This window comes from Rhincodon typus, chromosome 20 (genome assembly GCF_021869965.1).
Source record: "Rhincodon typus isolate 14 chromosome 20, sRhiTyp1.1, whole genome shotgun sequence".
NCBI lineage: Eukaryota > Metazoa > Chordata > Chondrichthyes > Orectolobiformes > Rhincodontidae > Rhincodon > Rhincodon typus.
In genome coordinates, this window is record NC_063351.1 from 41,582,465 (window position 1) to 41,605,405 (window position 22,941).

At 42.3% G+C, this 22,941-nt stretch overlaps 1 protein-coding gene across 2 annotated transcripts in view; it reads left to right on the forward strand.

The window, feature by feature from the left end:
• armh3 (armadillo like helical domain containing 3) overlaps window positions 1-22,941 on the forward strand; it is a 123,417-nt gene that overhangs the window by 24,425 nt on the left and 76,051 nt on the right. For both annotated transcript variants that reach the window (XM_048608770.1, XM_048608771.1), the window contains exons 11-14: window positions 3,694-3,754; window positions 4,920-4,966; window positions 15,579-15,654; window positions 20,450-20,546. In XM_048608770.1, the coding sequence (XP_048464727.1) occupies window positions 3,694-3,754; window positions 4,920-4,966; window positions 15,579-15,654; window positions 20,450-20,546 (281 nt within the window). The remainder of the gene's footprint in view (window positions 1-3,693; window positions 3,755-4,919; window positions 4,967-15,578; window positions 15,655-20,449; window positions 20,547-22,941) is intronic.

The window sequence follows — 22,941 nt, forward strand, 5'->3', positions numbered from 1 at the left end:
TTTACTCGACTTATTCAGTCTGTGTGAGGCCAGAGTGGAGGACATGGGGTGGCATGCAAGGAAGCAGGGCACACGTTGGACAGTGAGATATTGAGTACAGAGCAGGCAGTAAGGTTGTGGTGTGTGAGTGAGCACTGAGAGATTTGGAGATAGAGTTGGCAATAAGGGTTTAGGACATAGAGCAGGCAATAAGGATGTGAAATTCAGAGTGGGTGGTAAGGCTTGTCTTACTAGTACCACATCTGTTCCTTCATCTCAATGTTACAGGCACTAGTCTCTAGCCCAAGTCGACTCTGTTCCCTCCCATTGCGTGCATGTTAAACAAAATCGCTCTTTTAAACATCTTGTTGTGACAGTAAGGAAGAAGAGTAGTAGAATGTTTGTGTCTTGGCCAACGTTCCTTCTGAACAAACTCCTACCAACAGCACAAATTTACAGGCCATTCCTTTTGTTGCTGTTTTGGACTGCCAGACTGCCCTTCCCAAATAAAGTAGTTGCCTGAGGCAGTTAGAACTGTGTTAAAAGTGTGACAGTATACCTCATATAATAGCACCAACTCCATTCACCTGCACCCGCACCCCCGCTCCCCACCATCCCACCCACCCACCCACCCACCACCACCAGTTCTGGTCATCCAGAGCTTAGCGTTAACAATCTCTCAGTCCTATTCCCTTGTCACCCTTGTGCTCATTGACTTAAATTGGTGTCCAGTGAAACCAAGTCTTGATTTTAAAATTCTCAATCTTGTTTTAAATTGTCTCCATGGTCTTTCCCCTCCCTATCTCTTTGATATCCTTCAACCTCACAACTTTGAGATCTCTGTGCTCCTCTGATGGATAGAGAACTGGCTGGGCAACAGGAGGCAGAGAGTTGTAGTGGAAGGGAGTTTCTCAAAATGGAGAACTGTGACCAGTGGTGTTCCACAGGGATCCGTGTTGGGACTACAGTTGTTTGTGATATATAAATGATCTGGAGGAAGGTATAGATGGTCTGATTAGCAAGTTTGCAGATGACACTAAGATAGTGAAGGGGACTGTTGGAGAATGCAGCAGAATATAGATAGATTGGAGAGTTAGGCGGAGAAATGGCAGATGGAGTTCAATCCAGGCAAATGCGAGGTGATGCATTTTGGAAGATCCAATTCAAGAGCGAACTATACGGTAAATGGAAAAGCCAGGGGGAAAATTGATGCACAGAGAGATCTGGGTGTTCAGGTCCATTGTACCCTGAAGGGGGCAACGCAGGTCGATAGAGTGGTCAAGAAGGCATACGGCATGCTTTCATTCATCAGACGGGGTGTTGAGTACAAGAGTTGGCAGGTGATGTTGCAGTTGTATAGGACTTTGGTTCGACCACATTTGGAATAGTGCGTACAGTTCTGGTCACCACATTACCAAAAGGATGTGGGTGCTTTGGAGAGGGTGCAGAGGAGGTTCACCAGGATGTTGCCTGGTATGGAGGGCGCTAGCTATGAAGAGAGGTTGAGTAGATTAGGATTATTTACATTAGAAAGACGGAGGTTGAGGGGGGACCTGATTGAGGTCTACAAAATCATGAGAGGTATAGACAGGGTGGATAGCAAGAAGCTTTTTCCCAGAGTGGAGGACTCAATTACTAGGGGTCACGATTTCAAGGTGAGAGGGGAAAAGTTTAAGGGAGATATGCGTGGAATGTTCTTTACGCAGAGGGTGGTGGATGCCTGGAACGCGTTGCTGGCAGAGGCGGGCACGATAGCGTCATTTAAGATGTATCTAGACAGATACATGCATGGGCAGGGAGCAGAGGGATACAGATCCTTGGAAAATAGGCAACAGGTTTAGGTAGGGGATCTGGATCAGCGCAGGCTTGGAGGGCCGAAGGGCCTGTTACTGTGCTGTAATTTTCTTTGTTCTTTGTTCTTTGTTCTTTGTTCTTTGTTCTTTGTTCTTGATTCAGGCTTCTTGGGCATCCCTGCTATTAATCACTCCACTGTTGCTAACTGTGCCTTTGGTTTCCTGGCCTTGTGCTCTGCAATTCTCTCCTTATACCTCTTTGTCTCACCACCTCACTTGCCTCTTTTAAGATGCTCCTTAAAACTTACCTCTTTGATCAAGCTTTTGGTCACCTGATTCAATGGTCTGGAAATTACGATCAGGATGGAAAGCCCTGGTGGATAAAACAAATGACCTTTTACAAATTACATATTTACATTAGGATGATTTGTATTCTGGAAATTCCTAGGCAGGAGTCTCTTGTTACAAAAGTAGGGTGACCAGTCCAGAAACATCAGAAGCAGCAGAGAAAATCATCTTCAAAGCCATGACCCCTCTGACCCAGCATTGAGTGCCATAATTTTTGGTTAAATGTTTAACAGCTACCTGGAAAGAGTCGGTATGGGAATAGGGTGGCAGATGCCTGAGGGGTGAGGGGATAGTAGGGTGCCAGGTGGGTGACGTGCTCAGGGGCTTAGGACATCAGGTGGATGAGGGGATAGGCTGCCAAGGGCGTCCAACACTGTTGAGTGTCAGGAGGTGCTCAGTTTAATAGCAATCTAGGAGTTAGAATTGGTTTTTAATACTCTAACTTCTCCAGGATTTTGAACTTGAGTTAAAACCCTCTGAAATATCACTGAGGCACATTCTTGGAGGGATCCACACATAGGGTAATTGCTCATTGAATTTTCAGTTTCCTGGGCAGTTACCTTGGAGTCAGCTGCGTCAGGATATCTATGCTGTCCTGATCCACAATTCTAGTCTACGATCCTCCAGAAACTCTCTGGCCATTGGAATTTCTGGCCAGTCTCTCTGAATAGATGGCGTGATGTCAAATTTTGTTTATTGTGCTTCTGTGAGGTACCTTTGGTGATTTTTATTAGATTGAAAGCCATATGCCAATATCAGCTCTATTGGACAGTGGTGTCATTCAGAAGTTGACTGCCCTAGCATACTGTGCATACTGGATTAGCCAACAACACTGCAGACTAGTGCACTGAACCAGAAGGGAACTGGGGATATCACCTTATGTAGACTCTCTCCTTTGCTTCCTCAAGTTCCCCTCACAGGGTAATCTGTACCTTTCCTACATTGACATCTTGGACAGTTAGGATATTGACAATTTGCCCTTGCACAATGCAGAAGGGATAATATCCTAATTAATTTTGTGACTCCATTTTTCCTGTACCTTTGCTTCCCCACCCTCCACCGCTTCAGCTCATCAACCCCTTTCTCCAGTGCAGTGGAGCATGGACAATAAATGCTGGTCAGTGACACCCATATTCCAACAACGAATAAAGAAAGGCCCTGGCTTCATTCCCAGCACGTGCACCTGTATTGTCGTGTTGAGTCTATTTGATTGCAAGAGGATCATAGATCAGCTTGGCCATTTTCTAACCCACAATCCACGAATGTGTTTGATCAAGTGAGATCTCATTGGGGTGACTTATGGTATTGGGAGCCTGAGCAGATTTGCTGCTGCTTAACTGTGGACTAAGTTTTGTAGCTATGACATCCCTGAGCCAAGGGATCAAGTCTGCAACCTTGCCACCTGAACAGAATCAAACGGTTTATTTGATTCGTAGTATCATTTCCAGTCATAATGTATTAATGTAAAAGAAAACTGTCATGTTATTGTGTGAAATAATTGCAATTAAAACTCATTTGTCAATTTGCACACATACAATGGGAAAGTTACTTTTCTTTTACTTTACTCTGGCAGGCAGTACAAAGACAAAGAGGAGGAAAACCAGGGAGGATTCTTATCTGCTATAACCAACATGGTACGCACGACAGGAAACATTTTCTCATGAGTTTGAAAGCCAATCTTGCGTGATGTGAGCATGTAGAAAGACACTTCAAAACCTTTTTGTTTAAATCTAAAATTAAAGCCAGTTCATAATGATTAAAACAGAGAGGAAATTGTTTCCACTGACAATATACTCTGTAAGCAGATGATGCAGTTAAAATCACTGACAAAAAAAAAAGATGGAAATTGGGAATGTTTTGACCCAGAGAGTTGTTGTGATCTGGAACACGCTGTCTGAAAGGGCAGTAAAAGCAGATTCAGTAGGAAGTTTCAAGGGGAACTTGGAGAAGTGATTGAAAAGAATAATTGCAAGGTTATTTTGGAGGAGCAGGGGTGGGACTAATTAGAGAGGCCTCTCTAAGAGGTGGCACGGTTTTAAAATAGGGATGGCCCTTTCAGGACAGTGATGAGGAGAATTTTTTTACGAAGGTTGTATGACCTTGGAACTCTGTCTCAGAAGGTGGTGGAGACTAGGCTATTGAATAGTTTTAAGGCAGAGATACATAGATCCTTGTTAGGCAAAGAAATGCAACCATGTTAGCAATGCTTTTATTGCGAACTGGCTGGGGATGGGGGGAGGGTGGGGGTGTGCCAAATCGCCTGTTTCTACCCCTATATATAATTTTGTATGATCAGCCCCACACACATTCTTTACTCTCTGCCTTGTCTTTATCTTTCCTTCCCTCCTACAGTTTTACTTTCTACCGCCCTCTCTGTTTTATCTCATTCTAGTATCTTTGACCGATCTGGTGTTGCCTCTCCTTTGACTTTGTGAATTTTGATTCATAATCTCCCCGTGAAGTGTTTCAGACTGTTTTACATCAATAGTGCTTTATATCTACAAATTGTCCCAAATTTTCACTGCCACTCTCGTTGCATTACTTCCCTACTTTGTTTCTTCTTTGGTTTTGCTGGTCATCAATGTTTCGGCAGATTAGCTTTTCTTCTGTTATCCTTCACCCTTGCTTTTTCAGTGTTTTCACCCTTAGGTATTTGGGTTCGCACTGTAAATCAGTATCGCCTTGCTCACATATTGAAGCTCCTTTTCATAAGCCTTTTTCCCATCATGCGTGTTTCCAGCCTGCTTCTCCTTGTTCCTTCAGGCTAAATACTAACAGCTGTTCCCTCTCTATATACAGGTGGGCAACATGTTCATAGCAGATGCTGATGAGAAGATTTCAGTCCAGTAAGTACCATTCTGCAAAATATTCACTGCTTCCTTCTGTCTGTCCTTCCACTTTATTTATTTGAACGTTCTGTACTTGCATCTACATCTCTGCCAAATCACCAATTGCCGGAAGGGTTTGGCAGCAATTTAAGCTGTTAGTAATGGCTCTGTGGATCGCACTCTCATTTCTGAGTCCAAATGTTGTGAGTTCTAGCCTCATTCCAGAGGATTAAACTCAAAATTCAGGCTGACACTCTCTGGTGCATTATTGTGATGTGGGAAGCGTTGTCTTTTGGATACAACGTTTAAAATGAAGACCCATTTGTGCTGTCAGGTGAAAATCAAACTCACTATCTAAAGAAGAGCCAGGGAATCTTTGTCCAACAAACAACACTAGTGATTGGGACCAGGTGAACCTCATTGACTACAAGGTTCTTGATTGGTGTGTTAACCTGGGCCAATCAGGAAAACCCTGGAAGACCAATATAACCAGGAGATTAGAATCTCCTCAGTTGAGGACTGACTCTGAGCTGGCTGGCTACAGCCAGTGTACTGTGCACTAGTAAATGCAAGGTGACTTGATGACAGGACACTGGCCTCTGTGCAGTTATTTCAAACACTGAATACAGAAGAATTGATTGTTTAACTCATTGCTGTTTGTAGGAGCTTGCTATACTCAAATTGGCTTCTTAGCACTGCTTTAGAAGCATTAACAGCAATATAGCTCTTTGGGATATTCTAAGGTTGTAAAAGACATTGTTGGATTGATTTTTTTTTTTTTTTTTTTTTTTAAAAATTCACTTTACCGTTGTGGAGAAGAATGAGGGAAAATTTGCCTCTTTCCAAATAGCAGGTGCGGTGTCAGTGGGGTGGCTATTTCTAGTGGATTCTATTCTATTCAGCCCACGTACTTTCACATTCTTCCATGTCTTCGTGTCTTCCCCTGCCCCATTTTTCATTCTATACCTGGCTGAGGCTGTAGGCAGAAGTCTTACTTCCAAAATTTCAAAGCTTTGGTTTATAGCCACCTGTTCTCATGGTCTCCTTTCTTAGCACCATCATATTTTCTAACTTTGCTCCAACTTGATGATTAGCACCAGTGGGATAAAGCTGTGACAGTGTTGACAATGACAATTTACAGACAACAAGATCCCAAAATTAGCAGTATTGATGACCAGAAATTTTGTTTAAATTATATTGATTGATGGCTAAGCATTGGCAGGACACTTGGAAGACATCTTTGAAGTGTTGGCCATTTGATGACTTACGTCATCTAAATATGCAGTCTATTTAGTTAGATACTGCAGTCCACTGGGAATGCAGGCCTGAGGTTAGTGCTCTGAAACCAGTCCTGACTCCAGAGATGAGTGTGCTATTCATAGAGCCCATGGCTGACTGAGAATTGAATAACATCAGAGAAATTAGTGAAGTAGTGTAAAATGGAGGCAGACAGAATATTTGCAGCATTATTGACTGTTCTGAACTTAATAGCTCTGACTCTGACATATAATAAATCACCTCACTGTGTTCCGTCTCCACCGTCAGTAACACAGATGGATATTTAATTAAAGCTTGGAACTGTCGATTCTTTTCTTCTGTTTTTTTCTAACAGCCTAACCAGAAATAAAATCAAAACCCTGGTTTATTGTGTTAATCACACTTTGAACAACCTGGAGATGGTACACTAATTGAGAGGAAAGTGCAGAGCTCATCAAACTCTGTGACAGAGCCCCAAGACAGCGAAAGTAATGTCTTCAGAAACAGTCGTATGTTATAATTGGGCTCCAGGCAAGGACTAGAGGTTCCTGAATTGAAGTTGAAGATTAAACACAGCTCTCATTCCTTCAGAGTGTTGAATAGACCTTCAGTAACAACAGTTGAGACCGAGATGACTAACTCTTGGTATTGGATAATAGTCTGGTTGGGAATGGAGAGAATGGGATTGTAGATGGACGATACATTTTCAAGCTGGGATTTGCCACCTCTTGGTCAACGTCTTAACAGCAATTAGAGATGAGCATTTAATTCAAATCTTGCCAATGAGGCTCAGGTGCTATGAAAGAATTAAGCCAAACATCCTTTAAAGGACGAAGTCTTCTCTCCTTTCTTGATCTGACATAAATGTGGTTAACTCTTAATTATTGTCTGCAGTGATCCAGCAAGATACACAATTGGGTCAGAAAACAAATGGTCTTAGCCGTTAACAAAGTAGGCTCGCTTTGTTCTCAGGAAAATAATTGCTAGTCTTTGTAGTGGTGACTACACTCTAAGAATGAATTTAGAAAAAGCACATGCACCCAGGGAGTAGATGGAGGAGGGTTTTAGTAACACTGTAGCACCAGGTTTGTGATGGTAGTCTCCTTGAATAATTGGACTCCATGCTGAGTGAAATAACTCCACAGAGGCCAGTATCCTGTCACCAAGTCCCCCTTTATTTACGTGTGCATAATGCATAACACTGACCCAGCTGGCTCCTGGACTGTTCAGAATTCCTGGCATTCCTGTTTATATCTGTCAGCCAGGTCTTCCTGATTAGGGCTGTTAACCTGGTCCAATCGGGGAACTCATTCCATGAGGTCCACCTGGCTGATCCCATTCCAATCACTACTCTGAGAGTGCAGGATCACTGAACTTGCGTCATAGGGTAGCCCTGTTCTGGCTGTACAGTTCAAAGTGCTTCCCAGAAATTGCTTGCAAAAATAACTTTTGAAATATCTTAACGAAAAGCTAAGAAATCCTCCAAGCATCCTAGTGTTCCATTTGGCTAATGAACATCCCTGTGTGGTACGTGAACCAGCATAGCAAAAAAATGACTAGTGGAGTTCATAATTCATATTGCCATAATTAATAACAACCAGGCTAGCAGTAAAAGCAGAAATTTCTTTTATTACTGCACTGGATTTTGCTTTCAATTTCCCTGCCTGTCTTTCCACTTGTTTAAACCTTCCTTTTTGACCAAACCGTTTTTAGTATCCCCTCATGTAACTCTCTACTTTTGTTGGATAACATTTCCAAGGGAGTGTGAAAAATCTTGAGGATGATTTATCATACTAATGGTGGTGTATAAAATGCTCCTCTGGTTTGCCAGGAGAATAAGGAGCTCACTCCCTGTTACTAAGCCCTGTACAGTGGGCATTAGTTTGAGGTTAGGATCTGGGTTATCTGAGTGAACTCCTCTATAGAGAAACAGCCTTGGCTCAGTTACTTCACAATCTTGTCTCAAAAATTAAAGTGGCAAAGTGTTCAAGAGCTACGTGCCCCTTTAGAGATTCACCTCAATTCAGGGGATTAGGGACAGTAAAAAGAATGGGAGTATGATGATTGGTGTGGGAGTCAGTGCCTCAGAGGCGTGAGATTGGCAGTGTGGGGAGTGCAATTAATGTTAGCTGTGGCACAGCAATTAAGCCGTGGGTGGATCAGAATGGAGCATGTGTACTAAACAGCCATTCAGAACCATTGACCTGATGATATAATCAAGAATTACAAACTAAATAAAAAGGCATTACAGGAGACTAGTACTGGATCATAATCCTTTAAAATTGGCCGTTAAATGAAGTCTTAATGACGAGATTGACTTTTAAGATTGAGTTTTGGGTCCTGATGGTGAGTCTCTTTTTTTTTTAAATAAGGCTCCCAATAGGAGAGCTTCCTTATTCACAGTGTCTTGATAGTGAAAATTTCTGAACCCCATCCTAGTTTTCATAATGCATTTCTTAAGTTGTTTCTACATATTTCTATATTTTAACTGTCTCTGGTGTTGGCTGTTTCTTCCTTCTTTCACGGACAAATGTCCTTGGTGTGGTCAGGAATCTGGCTCTTGTTTCCATCTGTTTCTCTTTTGCTGTCACTTTCCCACGGTCTCTGTTCCTCTTTTACACCGTTAGCAGCTGAGGCCTAGTGGCAGCACTCGCCTTTGAGTCTGTGGATTGCAGCATCTTCTCTGACTTAACTGCTGCACTTTAGAAGGCTACACCGAGGGAATTTGTTTCACTGAGTGTGTCAGGAAGTTGTGGACAAATAGGTATGCGTGAGGAAGAAAAGAGTTGGTAAAATGGGGGAGGGAGATGCTCTGAACAATCCAGTGATTCTTTGTTTGATTCTATTATTAGAAAGGAAGGTTGTTTGTTGTGTACATTAATGATCAAGATATGAATGTAGGAGATATGACCACTAGGTTTGCAGATGGTACAAAAATTAGTGGTGTGATAAACCGCCAAGAGGAAAATGTTAGACGATAGGATGATATAGATAGACTGAACAGTGACAAATGGAATTTTGTCCTGAAAAGTGCATGATGATGCATTTTAGGATAACTAACAAAGTAAAGGAGTACACATTGAAGGGTAGGACCCTAGGAAGTATAGAGGACCAGAGGAACCTTGGTGCGCACAACCATAAATCCTCGAAGGCAGCACGACGGATGGATAAAGCATTGAATACAAAAGCAAGGGAATTATAATGGAGATAGTAGGAACTGCCGATGCTGGAGAATCTGAGATAACAAGGTGTAGAGCTGAATAAACCCAGCAGGCCAAGCAGCATTAGAGGAGCAGGAAAGCTGACGTTTCGGGTCGAGACCCTTCTTCAGAAATTAATGTCAGCTTTCCTGCTCCTCTGATGCTGCTTGGCCTGCTGTGTTCATCCAGCTCTACACCTTGTTATCTGGGATTATAATGGAGTTGTATTTAACACTAGTTAGGCCACAGCAAAAGTACTACGTGCAGTTTTGGTCACCACATTATTGGAAGGACGTGATTGCATGAGAGAGGGTGCAGAAGAGATTCACCAGGATGTTGCCTGGACTGGAATGATTCAGCTGTGAAGAGAGACTAGAAAGGCTGGGGTAGTTTTTATTTGAACATGGATGACTGAGAGGGTGGGAGTCTCATTGAGGTGCACAGTGTTTGGGGGGACAGAGACAAGGTAGCTAAGGCAAAACCTTTCTCCTTTGCAGAGGGGCCAATAACCACCAGATACAGTTTTAAAGTAACGAGCAGGGGTTTAGAGGGAATTTGAGGAAAACCTTTCTGACCCGGAGTGTTGTGGGTAGCTGGAATTCACTGCTCGACAGGGTGGTAGATGCTGGAGACCTACAGACATTTGAGAAATATTTAGATGAATTCTTGAAATGCCATAGCATATAAGGCTCTAGGCCAAGTGCTGGAAATTGGAATTAGAATAAATGGATATTAGATGTCTGACATGAACACAGTGGGCTGAAGGGCCTAATGTTATGCTGTAAAACCTGTGTATGACTTTATGATATTTCAGTGAGATGAAGCCATGTTGGAGGAGACTCGTATGCAGCATAAATGCTGGCACTGGATTGGTTGTGCTAAATGGCCCCTTCTGTGCGGTCAGCCTGATGGTTTAGCTGACAACAGTTTCTGTTCCCTTCACTTTCTCCTGACATTACAAAGACCAACTCTTTTTATTTTACTGTATTTTTGACTGTGAACTGAAATGGGAAAAAAAGACTATTTTGAGAAACCAGGATTGTTGAGGGATTGCTACACTTTCTTTTTAAAGTAAGTAACTTGACAACCATTGAAGGTGCTGTTTGCCACAGTTGCTGGTTCAAGCAGTAGTAGATGGTTTCCAGATAAACTAGGGCCAAGATTTGTGTAAAAATGGAGACTTAACTGGCAACAAATAACCAATTAGTCTGTGGACTAGTGACTAGTAATCAGAGCCACAGGCCTTCTGTCTGCCAACAACTATGTAATTGGTTCCCAAATAGCTGAACAGCTTGAGGCAATGAACAAGATAGGATGAAGCCATCCGGTCTCCAGAAGTTCAGGAGCTGGCTCCGTTCTCTGCAGTAAAAAACAGTTTAGAATTAGAATTAGCTTTAGTCCCACATTTGCTCAAATGAATCCAATGAAAAGTTTTCAAGTCGCCACTCATGGCGCCATCCTAGGTACAAATTCTTAGGTACAGATTCTTAGGAAAAAAAATCATGGAAATAAAAAGTCCAGCTTTACAGATCATAGGAATAAATTAGAGAACGAAAAGTTCAGAATAACAGTCATTCCAACCCAATGCATGCTGGCACCTTGACTGCAGACTGTGCCAGGCTTCCCCTTGAGGCTAGTGCACTGTTCCGGAATCAGCTTGAGGCTGGACGTCCATGCTGAATCGGGAGACAGCCACGCTGGGCCAAGAGCCTGGAGGAAATTGCTGTATTCTTCAGCAATTGCTCTAAGCTGTGACTTTTAAGAGGACTTCTTTAAGTGTGAATCAGTCATCATGTGTCCTCCACAAACAAGTTAAAATATCCAGCGAAGGAAGAATGAGGAACTTCTGATCAGCACACAAATTACTTCAGTAAATTCTGTGAATTGATACCATGGAACTACTTTCCCAGTCTTTACTTCTGCCCGTAACACTCCTGTTTATTTTCCAATCTATGTATATGGCAGGGGAGTTTAATAAGGGGGATGGAGTTTTAATTTGTAGAGTTAAATGCTGATGGTTCATAATTACTTACCTGTAGCTACAGTCCATTTATTCGTAATAAATAGTAATTCTTGGTAAGTACAAAAATCTGGTCCATGCTTTCTATCAACCTTAGCCTGAAAGTGAAATGCAATTGAGAGTTCTGTGTATTTTGAAAAATCTTTAAAGTTTGTGACAACGACATAAATAGTGCGGCACAATGGTATGCCTGAATTACTCAATACTAAGAGCCTGAAGGTAGCTGTGAGGACCTGTGATTTGATTCTGCCACAGCTAGTTACAGACCAGATTAGCAACCAGGAGCCAGCAGAATGGTTAACATTCTCATTTTTCAGGATAATGGAAAGCATTCCTCTGAATTACAGGCCTGTGAATCCAACAGCACTGGCGTCCCAGCAAAACTGAGCACCAATGGAAGTCTATCCAGCGGATTCAATTCCACAGCATTTGATGAGAGCACAAGCAATAATTACAAACTAAAATGGGTTTATAAATAGAAGCTCATCCACATCAATTTTTATGCCCCAGTTACCTTGTTGCACAGGACTCAACTTGAGTGACAGCAAATCAAAGTGAATGTAGAGGTACTTTACAAAGTTCAGCCAGGCTATTGCTTCTGTGTCAAAGCTGGAGTTGTATGTTTAATATGAGCTTCAGAAAATGAAATGAGATCTGAGCCTTTACCTCTGTTTCCTTTTTAAAGTCAGTTCTTTAAAAACTGCTGCTCTGATCAACTTTGTTTTTTCAAAAAAAAATGTTCATGTAGGTTTTATTACCTAGCTTTTAATTGCTCTTGATGAAGTGGTGGTGGTGAGTTGTCTTCTTGAACCTCTGAAATCTGTATGGTATAAGGACACCACAGTGCTGTCAGGTAGGGAGCTCCAGGATTTTGACCCAATGGCAGTGAAAGGACAGTTATTTATTTCCAAGTCAGTATGGTGTGAGACTTAGAGGAAAAATTGCAGGTGGAGTTTTTCCATGCATCTGCTGCCAGGTGGTAGAGGTCACAGATTTGGAATGTTCAGTTAAAGCTGCTCAATGAGCATTATTGTCACCTGCTATATTATCTCACAAAGCAGCTCTGTCAAACTTTGATAATGCTGCTGTGCTGCACTGTCCCTCTTCACTGCATTGGGAATATTGGCCTAGGCTGTGTGCTGAAATCTCCAGATTAGAATTTGAACCTGTGATCTTCACTCTCTGAGATAGGGTAATGCCAGGCAGGGAATTTCTGGAGTTTGACCAATGAATTGTGGACAACTTTGACACAACAAGATTCCACAAACAGTAATGAGATTAGCCAGTGCATTTTTTTTTTTTAGTCACATTGCAGAAAGAGTATTGGCCAAGACACGGGGAAAACACTTGCATCTCTTCAAGTAGGGACACTATAGAAATGGATTAAGATTTAGTGCCCCATGTAGGCAACAGTGTGAACAGAGGCAATTTTAATTTGGAGAAAAAGACTGATAGAAAATCTTTTACCATCAAGACCAATTACTTTACCAGGGCCTTTCCACTCCCACAATCCGTTCTTTTAGGGTATATGGAAAACCTAAATTGCGTCAGCAAAGCGTTCAACAAGATTTGGTATTGTAGACTGGTTAGTAAGGTTAGATCACATGGGATTCGGGGGAGCTGACCAATTGAAGGTAGGAGACAGAGAGTGGTAGTAGAGGGTTGCCTTTTGGACTGGAGGCCTGCGAGCAGTGGTGTGCCACAAGGATAGGTGCTGGGTCTGCTGCTTTTTGTCATTTATCTAAGTGATTTGGATGTGAATGTGGTAGGAATCGTTAGTAAGTTTGCAGATGAAATCAAAATAGGTGGCGTAGTGGACAGCGAAGAAGATTATCTAAGAGTACAATGAAACATTGATCAAATGGGCCAATGGGCTGAGGAATGGCAGATGGAGTTTAATTTCGGTAAAATTACAAAATTAATGGTAGGCCCTGGGGAGTGTTGCCGAACAAAGAGACCACAGATGCAGGTGCATAGTTTCTTGATTGTGGAGTCCCGGGTAGACTGGGTGCTGAAGAAGGTGTTTGACGTGCTTGCCCTCATTGGTCAGAACGCTGAGTTAGGACGTTATGATGTGGTTGTACAGGACATTGGTTAAGCCACTTTTAGAATAGTGTGTACAGTTCTGGTCACCCTTCTATAGGAAGGGAGTTGTTAAACTTGAGCGGGTGTAGTAAAGATTTACCAGGATGTTGCTTGGACAGGCTGGTTTGAATTAGATGGTGAGGGCGAATAGTCTAGAGCTTTTTTTACCTGGACCATCATAGGCTAAGGGCTGACCTTTTATAGCGGTTTATAAATCATAAGGGACATGGAAAGGGTAAATAGCCACGGTCTTTTCCTTAGGGTGGAGGAGCCCAAAATTAGAGGGAATAGGTTTAATGTGAGATGGAAAAGATTTTTAAAAGGACCTGCAGGGTAACTTTTTCACACAGAAGGTGGTGCACGTATGGAATGAACTGCCAGAGGAAGTGGAGGTTGGTACAATTACAACATTTAAAAGGCATCTGGATGGGTATATGAATAAGAAGGGTTTAGAGGGATATGGGCTAAATGCTCGCAAACAGGCTGGATCAGATTGGGATGTCTGATCACCGTAGATGAGTTGGACCGAAGGGTCTGTTTTTGTGCTGTATAACTCTACGACCATGTTCAGGTTAGGTGGATTAGCCTTGATAAATGTAGGGTTATAGGGTAAGTGGGGTGGATCTGGGTGGGATGCTCTTTTGAAGAGTCGATGTGGACTCGATGGGCCAAATGGCCTACTTCCACACTGTAGAGATTCTATGATTCTAGTTCTGTTTGATTCGCACATCAGTTTTGCATTTGTATCTTACGGGTGCCAAGCAATGAGGAATTTCATGTGTTTCACAAACATTATAAAGCAAAATTTACCACAGAAACACAGATTTTAGAACAGATGTTTGAAAGCTCATTCAAAAGGTAAGTTTTAAGGGTCATCTTAAAACAGGGACGAGAGGCATGGGGATTTCAGGACAAAATTTTGTTGATTAACTTCTGGGCACTTGGATACCTAGTTACCCACTGTGGAATTAAGGTAATTTGGGTCCTGTAACAGTCAGAAAGTTGAGGTCTTGACTTGGGAGTGAACCACAATTAATGTGATTGCACACAGATGAAGGACAGAATAGGCTGAATGGTGCTTTTGGAATTTGTGTTCACAGGGACCTCAGGCACTTTTGTAATTTCTCTGTAAAGCAGCTGTACAGTATTTCTAAAGAATTATTGGAATTACTGAGGTCATTCACAAGAGACTTGAGGCTAAGAATCTTTTGGAAGGAGAAAAAATAGACATGGTAAATTAGTTAATAAATCTTCAAAGTAATAAGATAACTAAGTTGTGATTGATGCTTATTGCATTGGAGAGTAGTGTCACAAGCCGAGTCTCCCTCTGGGGCTTTGTCCTTTTCACTATATTAATAAGTGATGATCTTAAAGTTATTGCAAATAAAATATCTTAAACTTGCACATTAAAAATAGAAAAACCATTGCATTAGTGGAATACTTTGCCTGGTCTCAAATGACTGGAAGTAATTAACTTTTTCACGTTAACAAATGTGGCTGCCATTTTAAGGTACAGTAGGATCCCATGCCTTAGATGATTGGCTGATTTGTTTGTTGACTGGGAGTGTCATGTTGAATTGACGCTATGTTCTATGGGAAAAATAGGATGTTCTAAAAGAGAGATTTGAAGCTAGAACTATTTGAGCAGAGGAATCAAAAATGAAATTTAACATCGAGAAGCCAAAGTACGTTTGGATTGAAAACTGTAAAGGAATTACAAAATAGAGTATTATTTAAGCTGGGTTTGGGGAAAGGTGAGGAATAGCCCCACATTTTTTCTGATTTTCTACAGTTCTTCCAAACCCTTGAAAACCCCTTCAATTCTGGATTCTTGTGAATCTCTCAATTTTCATTGCACCACTATTTGGAGCCATGTCTTCAGCTGCCTGGGCCCTAAACTCGAATTCCCTCCCTCAACCTCTCTCTCTCTCTCTTTTATCTCTCTCCCCATTTCTCTCCCTCCCACCCTTGACATGTTTTACCACAACAAATATTCTATGTAAATCCAAGTAGTTACTCTTGAATAGTCTTTGACTAACTGCTGATTTGTGTGTTTCTTCTAATCTAGGACCAATGAAGCTATCCTGCTGGCACTGTACGAAGCTGTTCACTTAAACAGAAACTTCATTACAGTATTAGCGCAGGTGAGTGTGCTAATCTTGCTCCGTGCCCAACCTGACACCCTTTTTAAAGCACAGCAAGGTAGCTTTCCCAGTGAAGTTGATGTCACTCTTATGGAACTGTACTAAGTTAAATGTCCTGATCGAGTAGGGTTTGGTCAGGGTGGCAGCAGTGGTGCTTTGATAGAACCCACTGGCATATGGCTAAGAAATGGCAAGTGAAATCAACCAGGGCACCTGTGCTTGAACACTATCCTAAAGTGACTGCAAGCCTCTTCCTTGATGTTTCAAAGTTTTAAATAGCTTTCATAAGCTGTTATAGGCCCTCAACAGATTGTGAAATCATCTGGTGGAAGAGCCACTTGTCACAGATGAAGAATAGCCACTTGGATGAAATAACTGGGCATCTGTGAAGATACCACCACAGTCTGAGTCAGTTCTTTCACAATAGGAGCAATGAAGGTTTTTGACAGGAATGCATAGATTTAAGTGCTGGTGAAGCACTGAATATTTGGTTTGCACGGTCGGTGAAGATAAGAGTTGCCCTGTTCCCACCTTCACAGCTGAATAACCTGTGGCACTCAGTCAGTAGTCTCATGTATGTAGACAAATAACCTGGGTGAGGTATTAGAGGATAACCTTGGCTCATGGAGGCTCGCATCTTCCACATTCCATAAACCTCAACTCTGTGAAACTCTGTTGTCTGTCTCTTAACTCACACTGTTCATTTTGTCACCCCTGTACTTGTTAACCTCATTAGCTGTAGATTCTGACAATTCCTTGATTTAAACATTCTCATCCATGTAGTTGTGGCCTCACCCCTCTTCATCTCTGAAATCTCCTCTAGCTCGGTAACTCTCTGAGATGATTGTACTCTTTCAGTTCTGGCTTCTTGCCCCACATTCTTCACAGCCAATTCCTTTAGCTGTCAAACTCCAAACATTGGAATTCCGTCTTGAAACCCCTTTACAGTCCTGTCTCCTCCTTTCAGGCGTTCCTTAAAACCTATCTATTTGACCGTATCATAACATCTCCTCTTGTGTTTTATTGTGTTGTGAAGAAAGTTGGTGTCTGTAGTATCGCCACATGGAAATGAGCCTTGGATCTGTCCAGCAGAGGAGTTGAACAATCTTTATGATTCTATTGCCTCAGTGCTGCTGAGGTTCACTAATTCTCTCGCACCATGGGACTTGGCAGATGGACCCTGGTAGAATAGTTAGGTTGTTGTTTTTGACTGGTGCAGACTTGATGGGCCACAGGGCCTTTTTCTGTGCTGTTGAGCACTATGACTAAGCCTGCACTTGGCTTTGTTTAACATTGTAATCTTGGGGTAACATCATTGTCTATGCTATCTTGATGGGTTGTCGGTTAGATGTCGATGGCATGTCAAGCCATGATGACTGGGGCCATCTTGCTGCTGCAGCTTCCTTCTGCAGCTTCCTTCTGCCTTCTTAGTTGGTGAGACAATCAGTTTTGCTGTGCCCTGGAGGACTTTTGGACCGCAAATGTTTGGCATCTCCTGCAAAATGGCATCATTCAAGGGAACATTGGAGAGCATTAATCTCTCCAATGCTTCAAGGTAGCGATCAACAGAGGGATTCTCCCACATGGTGATAGGATGTGTGTCTGTGTCTGTGTCTGTGATTTCCCCCACTCAGTGAAAGGATGTGGGTCTAAGTCTCTGACCGATTCAGATGGTAATGGGATCAGCTCTGTGTTTTCTTCACGATTGTTATAAAGCGGAGATTGCTTCCCCCCCCCCCCCAACTAAAACCGAAATAACCAAAGCGGAGCAGCTTGCCCTATAATCTGTAAAAGGAATATGAAAAGTGGTGTAACCTGCCTTTCAGCAACTTCCAGTGGCAAAATAAAATAAATCCTGACACACTCACTTTAAAATCAACAAGTAACATTTTTTTATCTAACTGTAACAGTGAACAAAATTACTCAACTTTTAACAAAGGAAAAAGACAAAAGACAAAGACAATGTTGTCGAGGAGAATACTGAGATACAGTCTATTAGACTAGACGGGATTGAAGTTCATAAGGAGGAGGTGTTAGCAATTCTGGAAGATGTGAAAATAGATAAGTCCCCTGGGCCGGATGGGATTTATCCTAGGATTCTCTGGGAAGCTAAGGAGGAGATTGCAGAGCCTTTGGCTTTGATCTTTGTCGTCATTGTCTACAGGAATAGTGCCAGAAGACTGGAGACTAGCAAATGTTGTCCCCTTGTTCAAGAAGGGGAGTAGAGACAACCCTGGTAATTATAGACCAGTGAGCCTTACTTCGGTTGTGGGTAAAGTGTTGGAAAGGATTATAAAAGGTAGGATTTATAATCATCGAGAAAGGAATAATTTGATTAGGGATAGTCAACACGGTTTTGTGAAGGGTAGGTCGTGCCTCTCAAACCTTATTGAGTTCTTTGAGAAGGTGACCAAACAGGTGGATGAGGGTAAAGCGGTTGATGTGGTGTATATGGATTTCAGTAAAGCGTTTGATAAGGTTCCCCATGGTAGGCTATTGCAGAAAATACGGAGGCATGGGATTGAGGGTGATTTAGCGGTTTGGATCAGAAATTGGCTAGCTGTACGAAGACAGAGGGTGGTGGTTGATGGGAAATGTTCATCCTGGAGTTCAGTTACTAATGGTGTACCGCAAGGATCTGTTTTGGGGCCACTGCTGTTTGTCATTTTTATAAATGACCTGGATGAGGGCGTAGAAGGATGGGTTAGTAAATTTGCAGATGACACCAAAGTCGGTGGAGTTGTGGATAGTGCGGAAGGATGTTGCAGGTTACAGAGGGACATAGATAAGCTGCAGAGCTGGGCTGAGAGGTGGCAAATGGAGTTTAATGCGGAAAAGTGTGAGGTGATTCACTTTGGAAGGAGTAACAGGAATACAGAGTACTGGGCTAATGGTAAGATTCTTGGTAGTGTGGATGAGCAGAAAGATCTCGGTGTCCATGTGCATAGATCACTGAAAGTTGCCACCCAGGTTGATAGCGTTGTTAAGAAGGCGTACAGTATGTTAGGTTTTATTGGTAGAGGGATTGAGTTTCGGAGCCATGAGGTCATGTTGCAGCTGTACAAAACTCTGGTGCGGCCGCACTTGGAGTATTGCGTACAGTTCTGGTTAGCGCATTATAGGAAGGATGTGGAAGCATTAGAAAGGGTGCAGAGGAGATTTACCAGGATGTTGCCTGGTATGGAGGGAAGGTCTTATGAGGAAAGGCTGAGGGACTTGAGGCTGTTTTCGTTAGAGAGAAGAAGGTTAAGAGGTGACTTGATAGAGACATACAAGATGATCAGAGGATTAGATGGGGTGGACAGTGAGAGCCTTTTTCCTCGGATGGTGATGGCTAGCACGAGGGGACATAGCTTTAAATTGAGGGGTGATAGATATAGGACAGATGTCAGAGGTAGGTTCTTTACTCAGAGAGTAGTAAGGGCGTGGAATGCCCTGCCTGCAAAAATAGTAGACTCGCCCACTTTAAGGGCATTTAAATGGTCATTGGATAAACATATGGATGATAATAGAATAGTGTAGGTTAGATGGGCTTCAGATTGGTTTCACAGGTCGGCGCAACATCGAGGGCCGAAGGGCCTGTACTGCGCTGTAATGTTCTAAGTTCTATGTTCTAAACTGAATAAACCTCTTCTAACTGCTAACTATTCTTGAATAAAGCAAGATTCTAATGGTATGCTGTTCCAATAAAAATAGAAGTCCCACTTATATATTAAAAAAAAAATTAAGTTTCTTGAAATTGCAGCCAGATTGTATTTTCCAGAAGGTTCTGCATCTTCTCCGTTGATTCTTCGGTCAGGAATATTAACTAGTTGTGCTGTCGGTACCTTTGTTATTTAAATGGTGCTTCTCTATGACACAGAGGAGGCTGTGAGAGCCAGCGATTTTCTTTTGAGAGTCGAGGGTTACTAGCTTTGGCCAATGGAAGTTAGCTCTGGGGTTTTTCTCCAACTGCCGCCTCCTTTTGTACCCTTGATGACATATCAATTTCTTACAGTAGAATTGGTCTTATGTTGCCAGAATTAAATTTGACAGGTTTTTGGTATCTAAGTGCAGAGTTCAAATTGATTGGCTACATTCAAAAATTTGTTGTCTTGTTAAAACTGCTGCTTGGCCTACTAACTGTATGGCCTTTAGATACAAATGTTTCAATTCAGATGCTCTTTGTGTACTTGCAAACTTTCAAGCTGCTGCTCACAGACATCCATTTTAAATCTCTAAGCACAGAAAAAACACATAATCTTTTAAAGGGACCATGCAATGCTTTCCACCCTAGTATTTTACAACCACCAAATTCTAGCTTCATGCCTCCCAATCCACAAGTACTCTACCCAACTTCACAACATGATGAACTCACGATTTGAATCAACCAGCTGTGTGCAAAAGCTAGCAAGGCATTGGAACTTCCTCATGGTGAAGGGAAAAATAACACCAGCTCCAGTACCAACATTAATGGGAAGATCAAATTTTAGAAATTCATTGAGACAATTTTCTAATTTCGTTTCTGCTTCCCATTATATTTATTTGGCCTTCAGGGAAAGGAAAAATATTGGCATTGACTGTTAAAATGGTCACCATTCTCAACCACAGAGGCTGTGAATGCTGGTTCAAAGGTACAGGCCCACAACTAAAGAAAGATGTCCTCAACTTCCATGCAGACCCTGATAGAATAGATACCATCAATCAAAAGCAAACTGTTTGAAAATGACAGATCTTTTAAAAAAAATTTTGTTAAAATTCTTTGCTGTGTTTGGGGTAACGTCTCTAACTGCCAATGTTATTTCATTAATCTCAGAGCCACCCAGAAATGGGATTGGTTAGTATTCCAACAACACCGACACTGCCTACAACTCCAACCACACCTTTGGGAAACCTCTCTCCTACGTCAGACGGTAAGTCTTCCTGAAATTATTTGCCTCCTGTTCTGCCAGCTGCACTTATTCTTTCCTAAAGAGGTTGACTCCAGCCCAGGCTCTGGATTCCTAACACACCTCATTCTGTGTGTGTTCTTTAGGTATAAGCCCAAGCAGTGCTATTGAGCTGGGGTCAGTTAGTGGGTGCAAGGATTCGATGGGGGAGGTTTAATCCAATCCTCAGCTCCTTAGTCATACACGCTTTACAGTGAGGGTTGACTGGATACTGATGTGGACTGGGGTCAGCTGCTGTTCCTCAACCGCCACTATCCTACTTGTCAGTTTTAGCACTGGCCAACCAGATGCAGTGTAAAACCCTGGGATTGTCTGTGACCCACCAGAGGAGAAGGAACAGCAGTGCAAAATTGTTTTAATAAGGTATTGGGGCCTGACTTTATTTCCTGATACAGACTGGGAGCTGCCATGTTGTATTGTGTACTGATTCCACCACATAGTTGAAAAGCACAGAGGCTATGGTGTCACAAGAATAGCAACTCTACACCTAATAACTTCTCTTGAAACCTCCTACCAGTAGTTTGAAGATTTGAACATATTAAAGGAAATGCTGTAGAAGATAGGCCAAGTTTTCATTCAGACTCTCTGTTCAGTTACGTTCTACACAAGTCTGAAGGGAAAGTAATTTAAGTTTTTACCCGGTCATAGCCCTCGTGCTACAGTGCTAGTTTAGTAAATCTCCAGATTACCTATTGAGTTATTTATGACTGAGGTCAATAGATTTTTGAACAATAATGGTATTAAGAATTTTAGGGATCATTCTAGAAAGTGCAGTTGCACCATGAGCTATCTGAATGAAAGAGCAGGCTAGAGCAAGTCCAGTATGGGCAGATGATTCACTTGATATGATATCAAAAAATGGTTGAAGGCACCGATACTGCCAAGGCTATGGGCCCTGGCACTATTCCAGCAATATCACTGATCACCAGTCCTCCAAAACTAATTGAGGCTCCAGCAAAATTAATCCAGTACAGTTCCAATGTTGGCATCTACCGGCAATGTAGAAAATTGCACAAAAAGCAGGATAAATCCAACTTCGTTGAAGACATGCCTAGCGCAAAGATAGATGGTTGTGGTTTTTGGAGGTCAATCGTTTCAACCATAAGACATCACTGTAGGAGTTCCTCAGGGTTGAGTCTTAGTTCCAACCATCTCCAGCTGCTTCATCAATGACCTTCTTGCCATCATAAAGCTGGAGCTGGAAGTGTTTGCTGGTAATTGTATGAGGCACAGCACCAATCACAGCTGTTCAGATACTGAAGCAATCTGGCCCATGTGCAGCAAGATCTAGCCAATATCCATAGAATCATAGAATCCCTACAGTGCAGATAGAGGCCATTCAGCCCGTCGAGTCTTTAACAATCCTCCGAAGAGCATCCCATCCTATCCCTGTGACCCACATTTACCATAGTTTAACCCACCTAGCCTGTACATCCTTGAACACTATGGGGCAATTTTAGCACGGCCAGTTCACCTAACCTGCACATCTTTGGACTATGGAGGGAAACCAGAGCACTTGGCAGAAACCCATACAGACATGGGGACAACATGCCAACTCCACCCAGTAACCCAAGGCTGGAATTGAACCCATGTCCCTAGCACTGTGAGGCAGCAGTGCTAACCACTTGAGCCACTGTGCTGCCCATTTGGGTTTAGATAAGTCACATTTGTGCCACATAATTGCCAGGCAATGACCATCTCCAACAAGAGAGAATCTAATCATCGCCCATTGACATTCCATGGTACTAAGATTATTGAATCAACCCATTGTAAACATCCTGGCATTACCATTGAACAGAAACTGAGTTGGGCTAGCGGTATAAATACTGTGGCTACCAGAGAAGGTCAGAAACTAGGACTTCTGTTGCATCGTCCTTCTATTTGCAAGGACATGCATTCATCCTTCATATAATTTAATTCACTATCTAACACTTGAGACTGCTTACCAACTGCAAGCACACGTCAAGAATGTGACAGAATACACTTCAGTTGCCTGCAGTTCCAACAACACCCAAGTAGCTCGACACCATATAGAACATAGTAGCCTGTTTGATTGGCACCCCAACCACTTTCAACATTCACCCCCTTCACTACCACCGCACAATGTGTACCATTTGCAAGATGGTACATCAAGGCTCTTTTGACAGCACCTTTCAAATCCACAACCTTGACCTAGAAAGACAAGGGCAGAGGATACAGAGGAACACTGCCACCTGCAAGTTCCCCTCCAAGCTACATAATATCTGACTTGGAATTATGATTACTATTTGTTCGCTGTCACTGAGTTTTGCAATCTTGCAACTTCCTCCTGCTTAATAACATTGTGGGTGCACCTATACCTTAAGGACTGCAATAATTG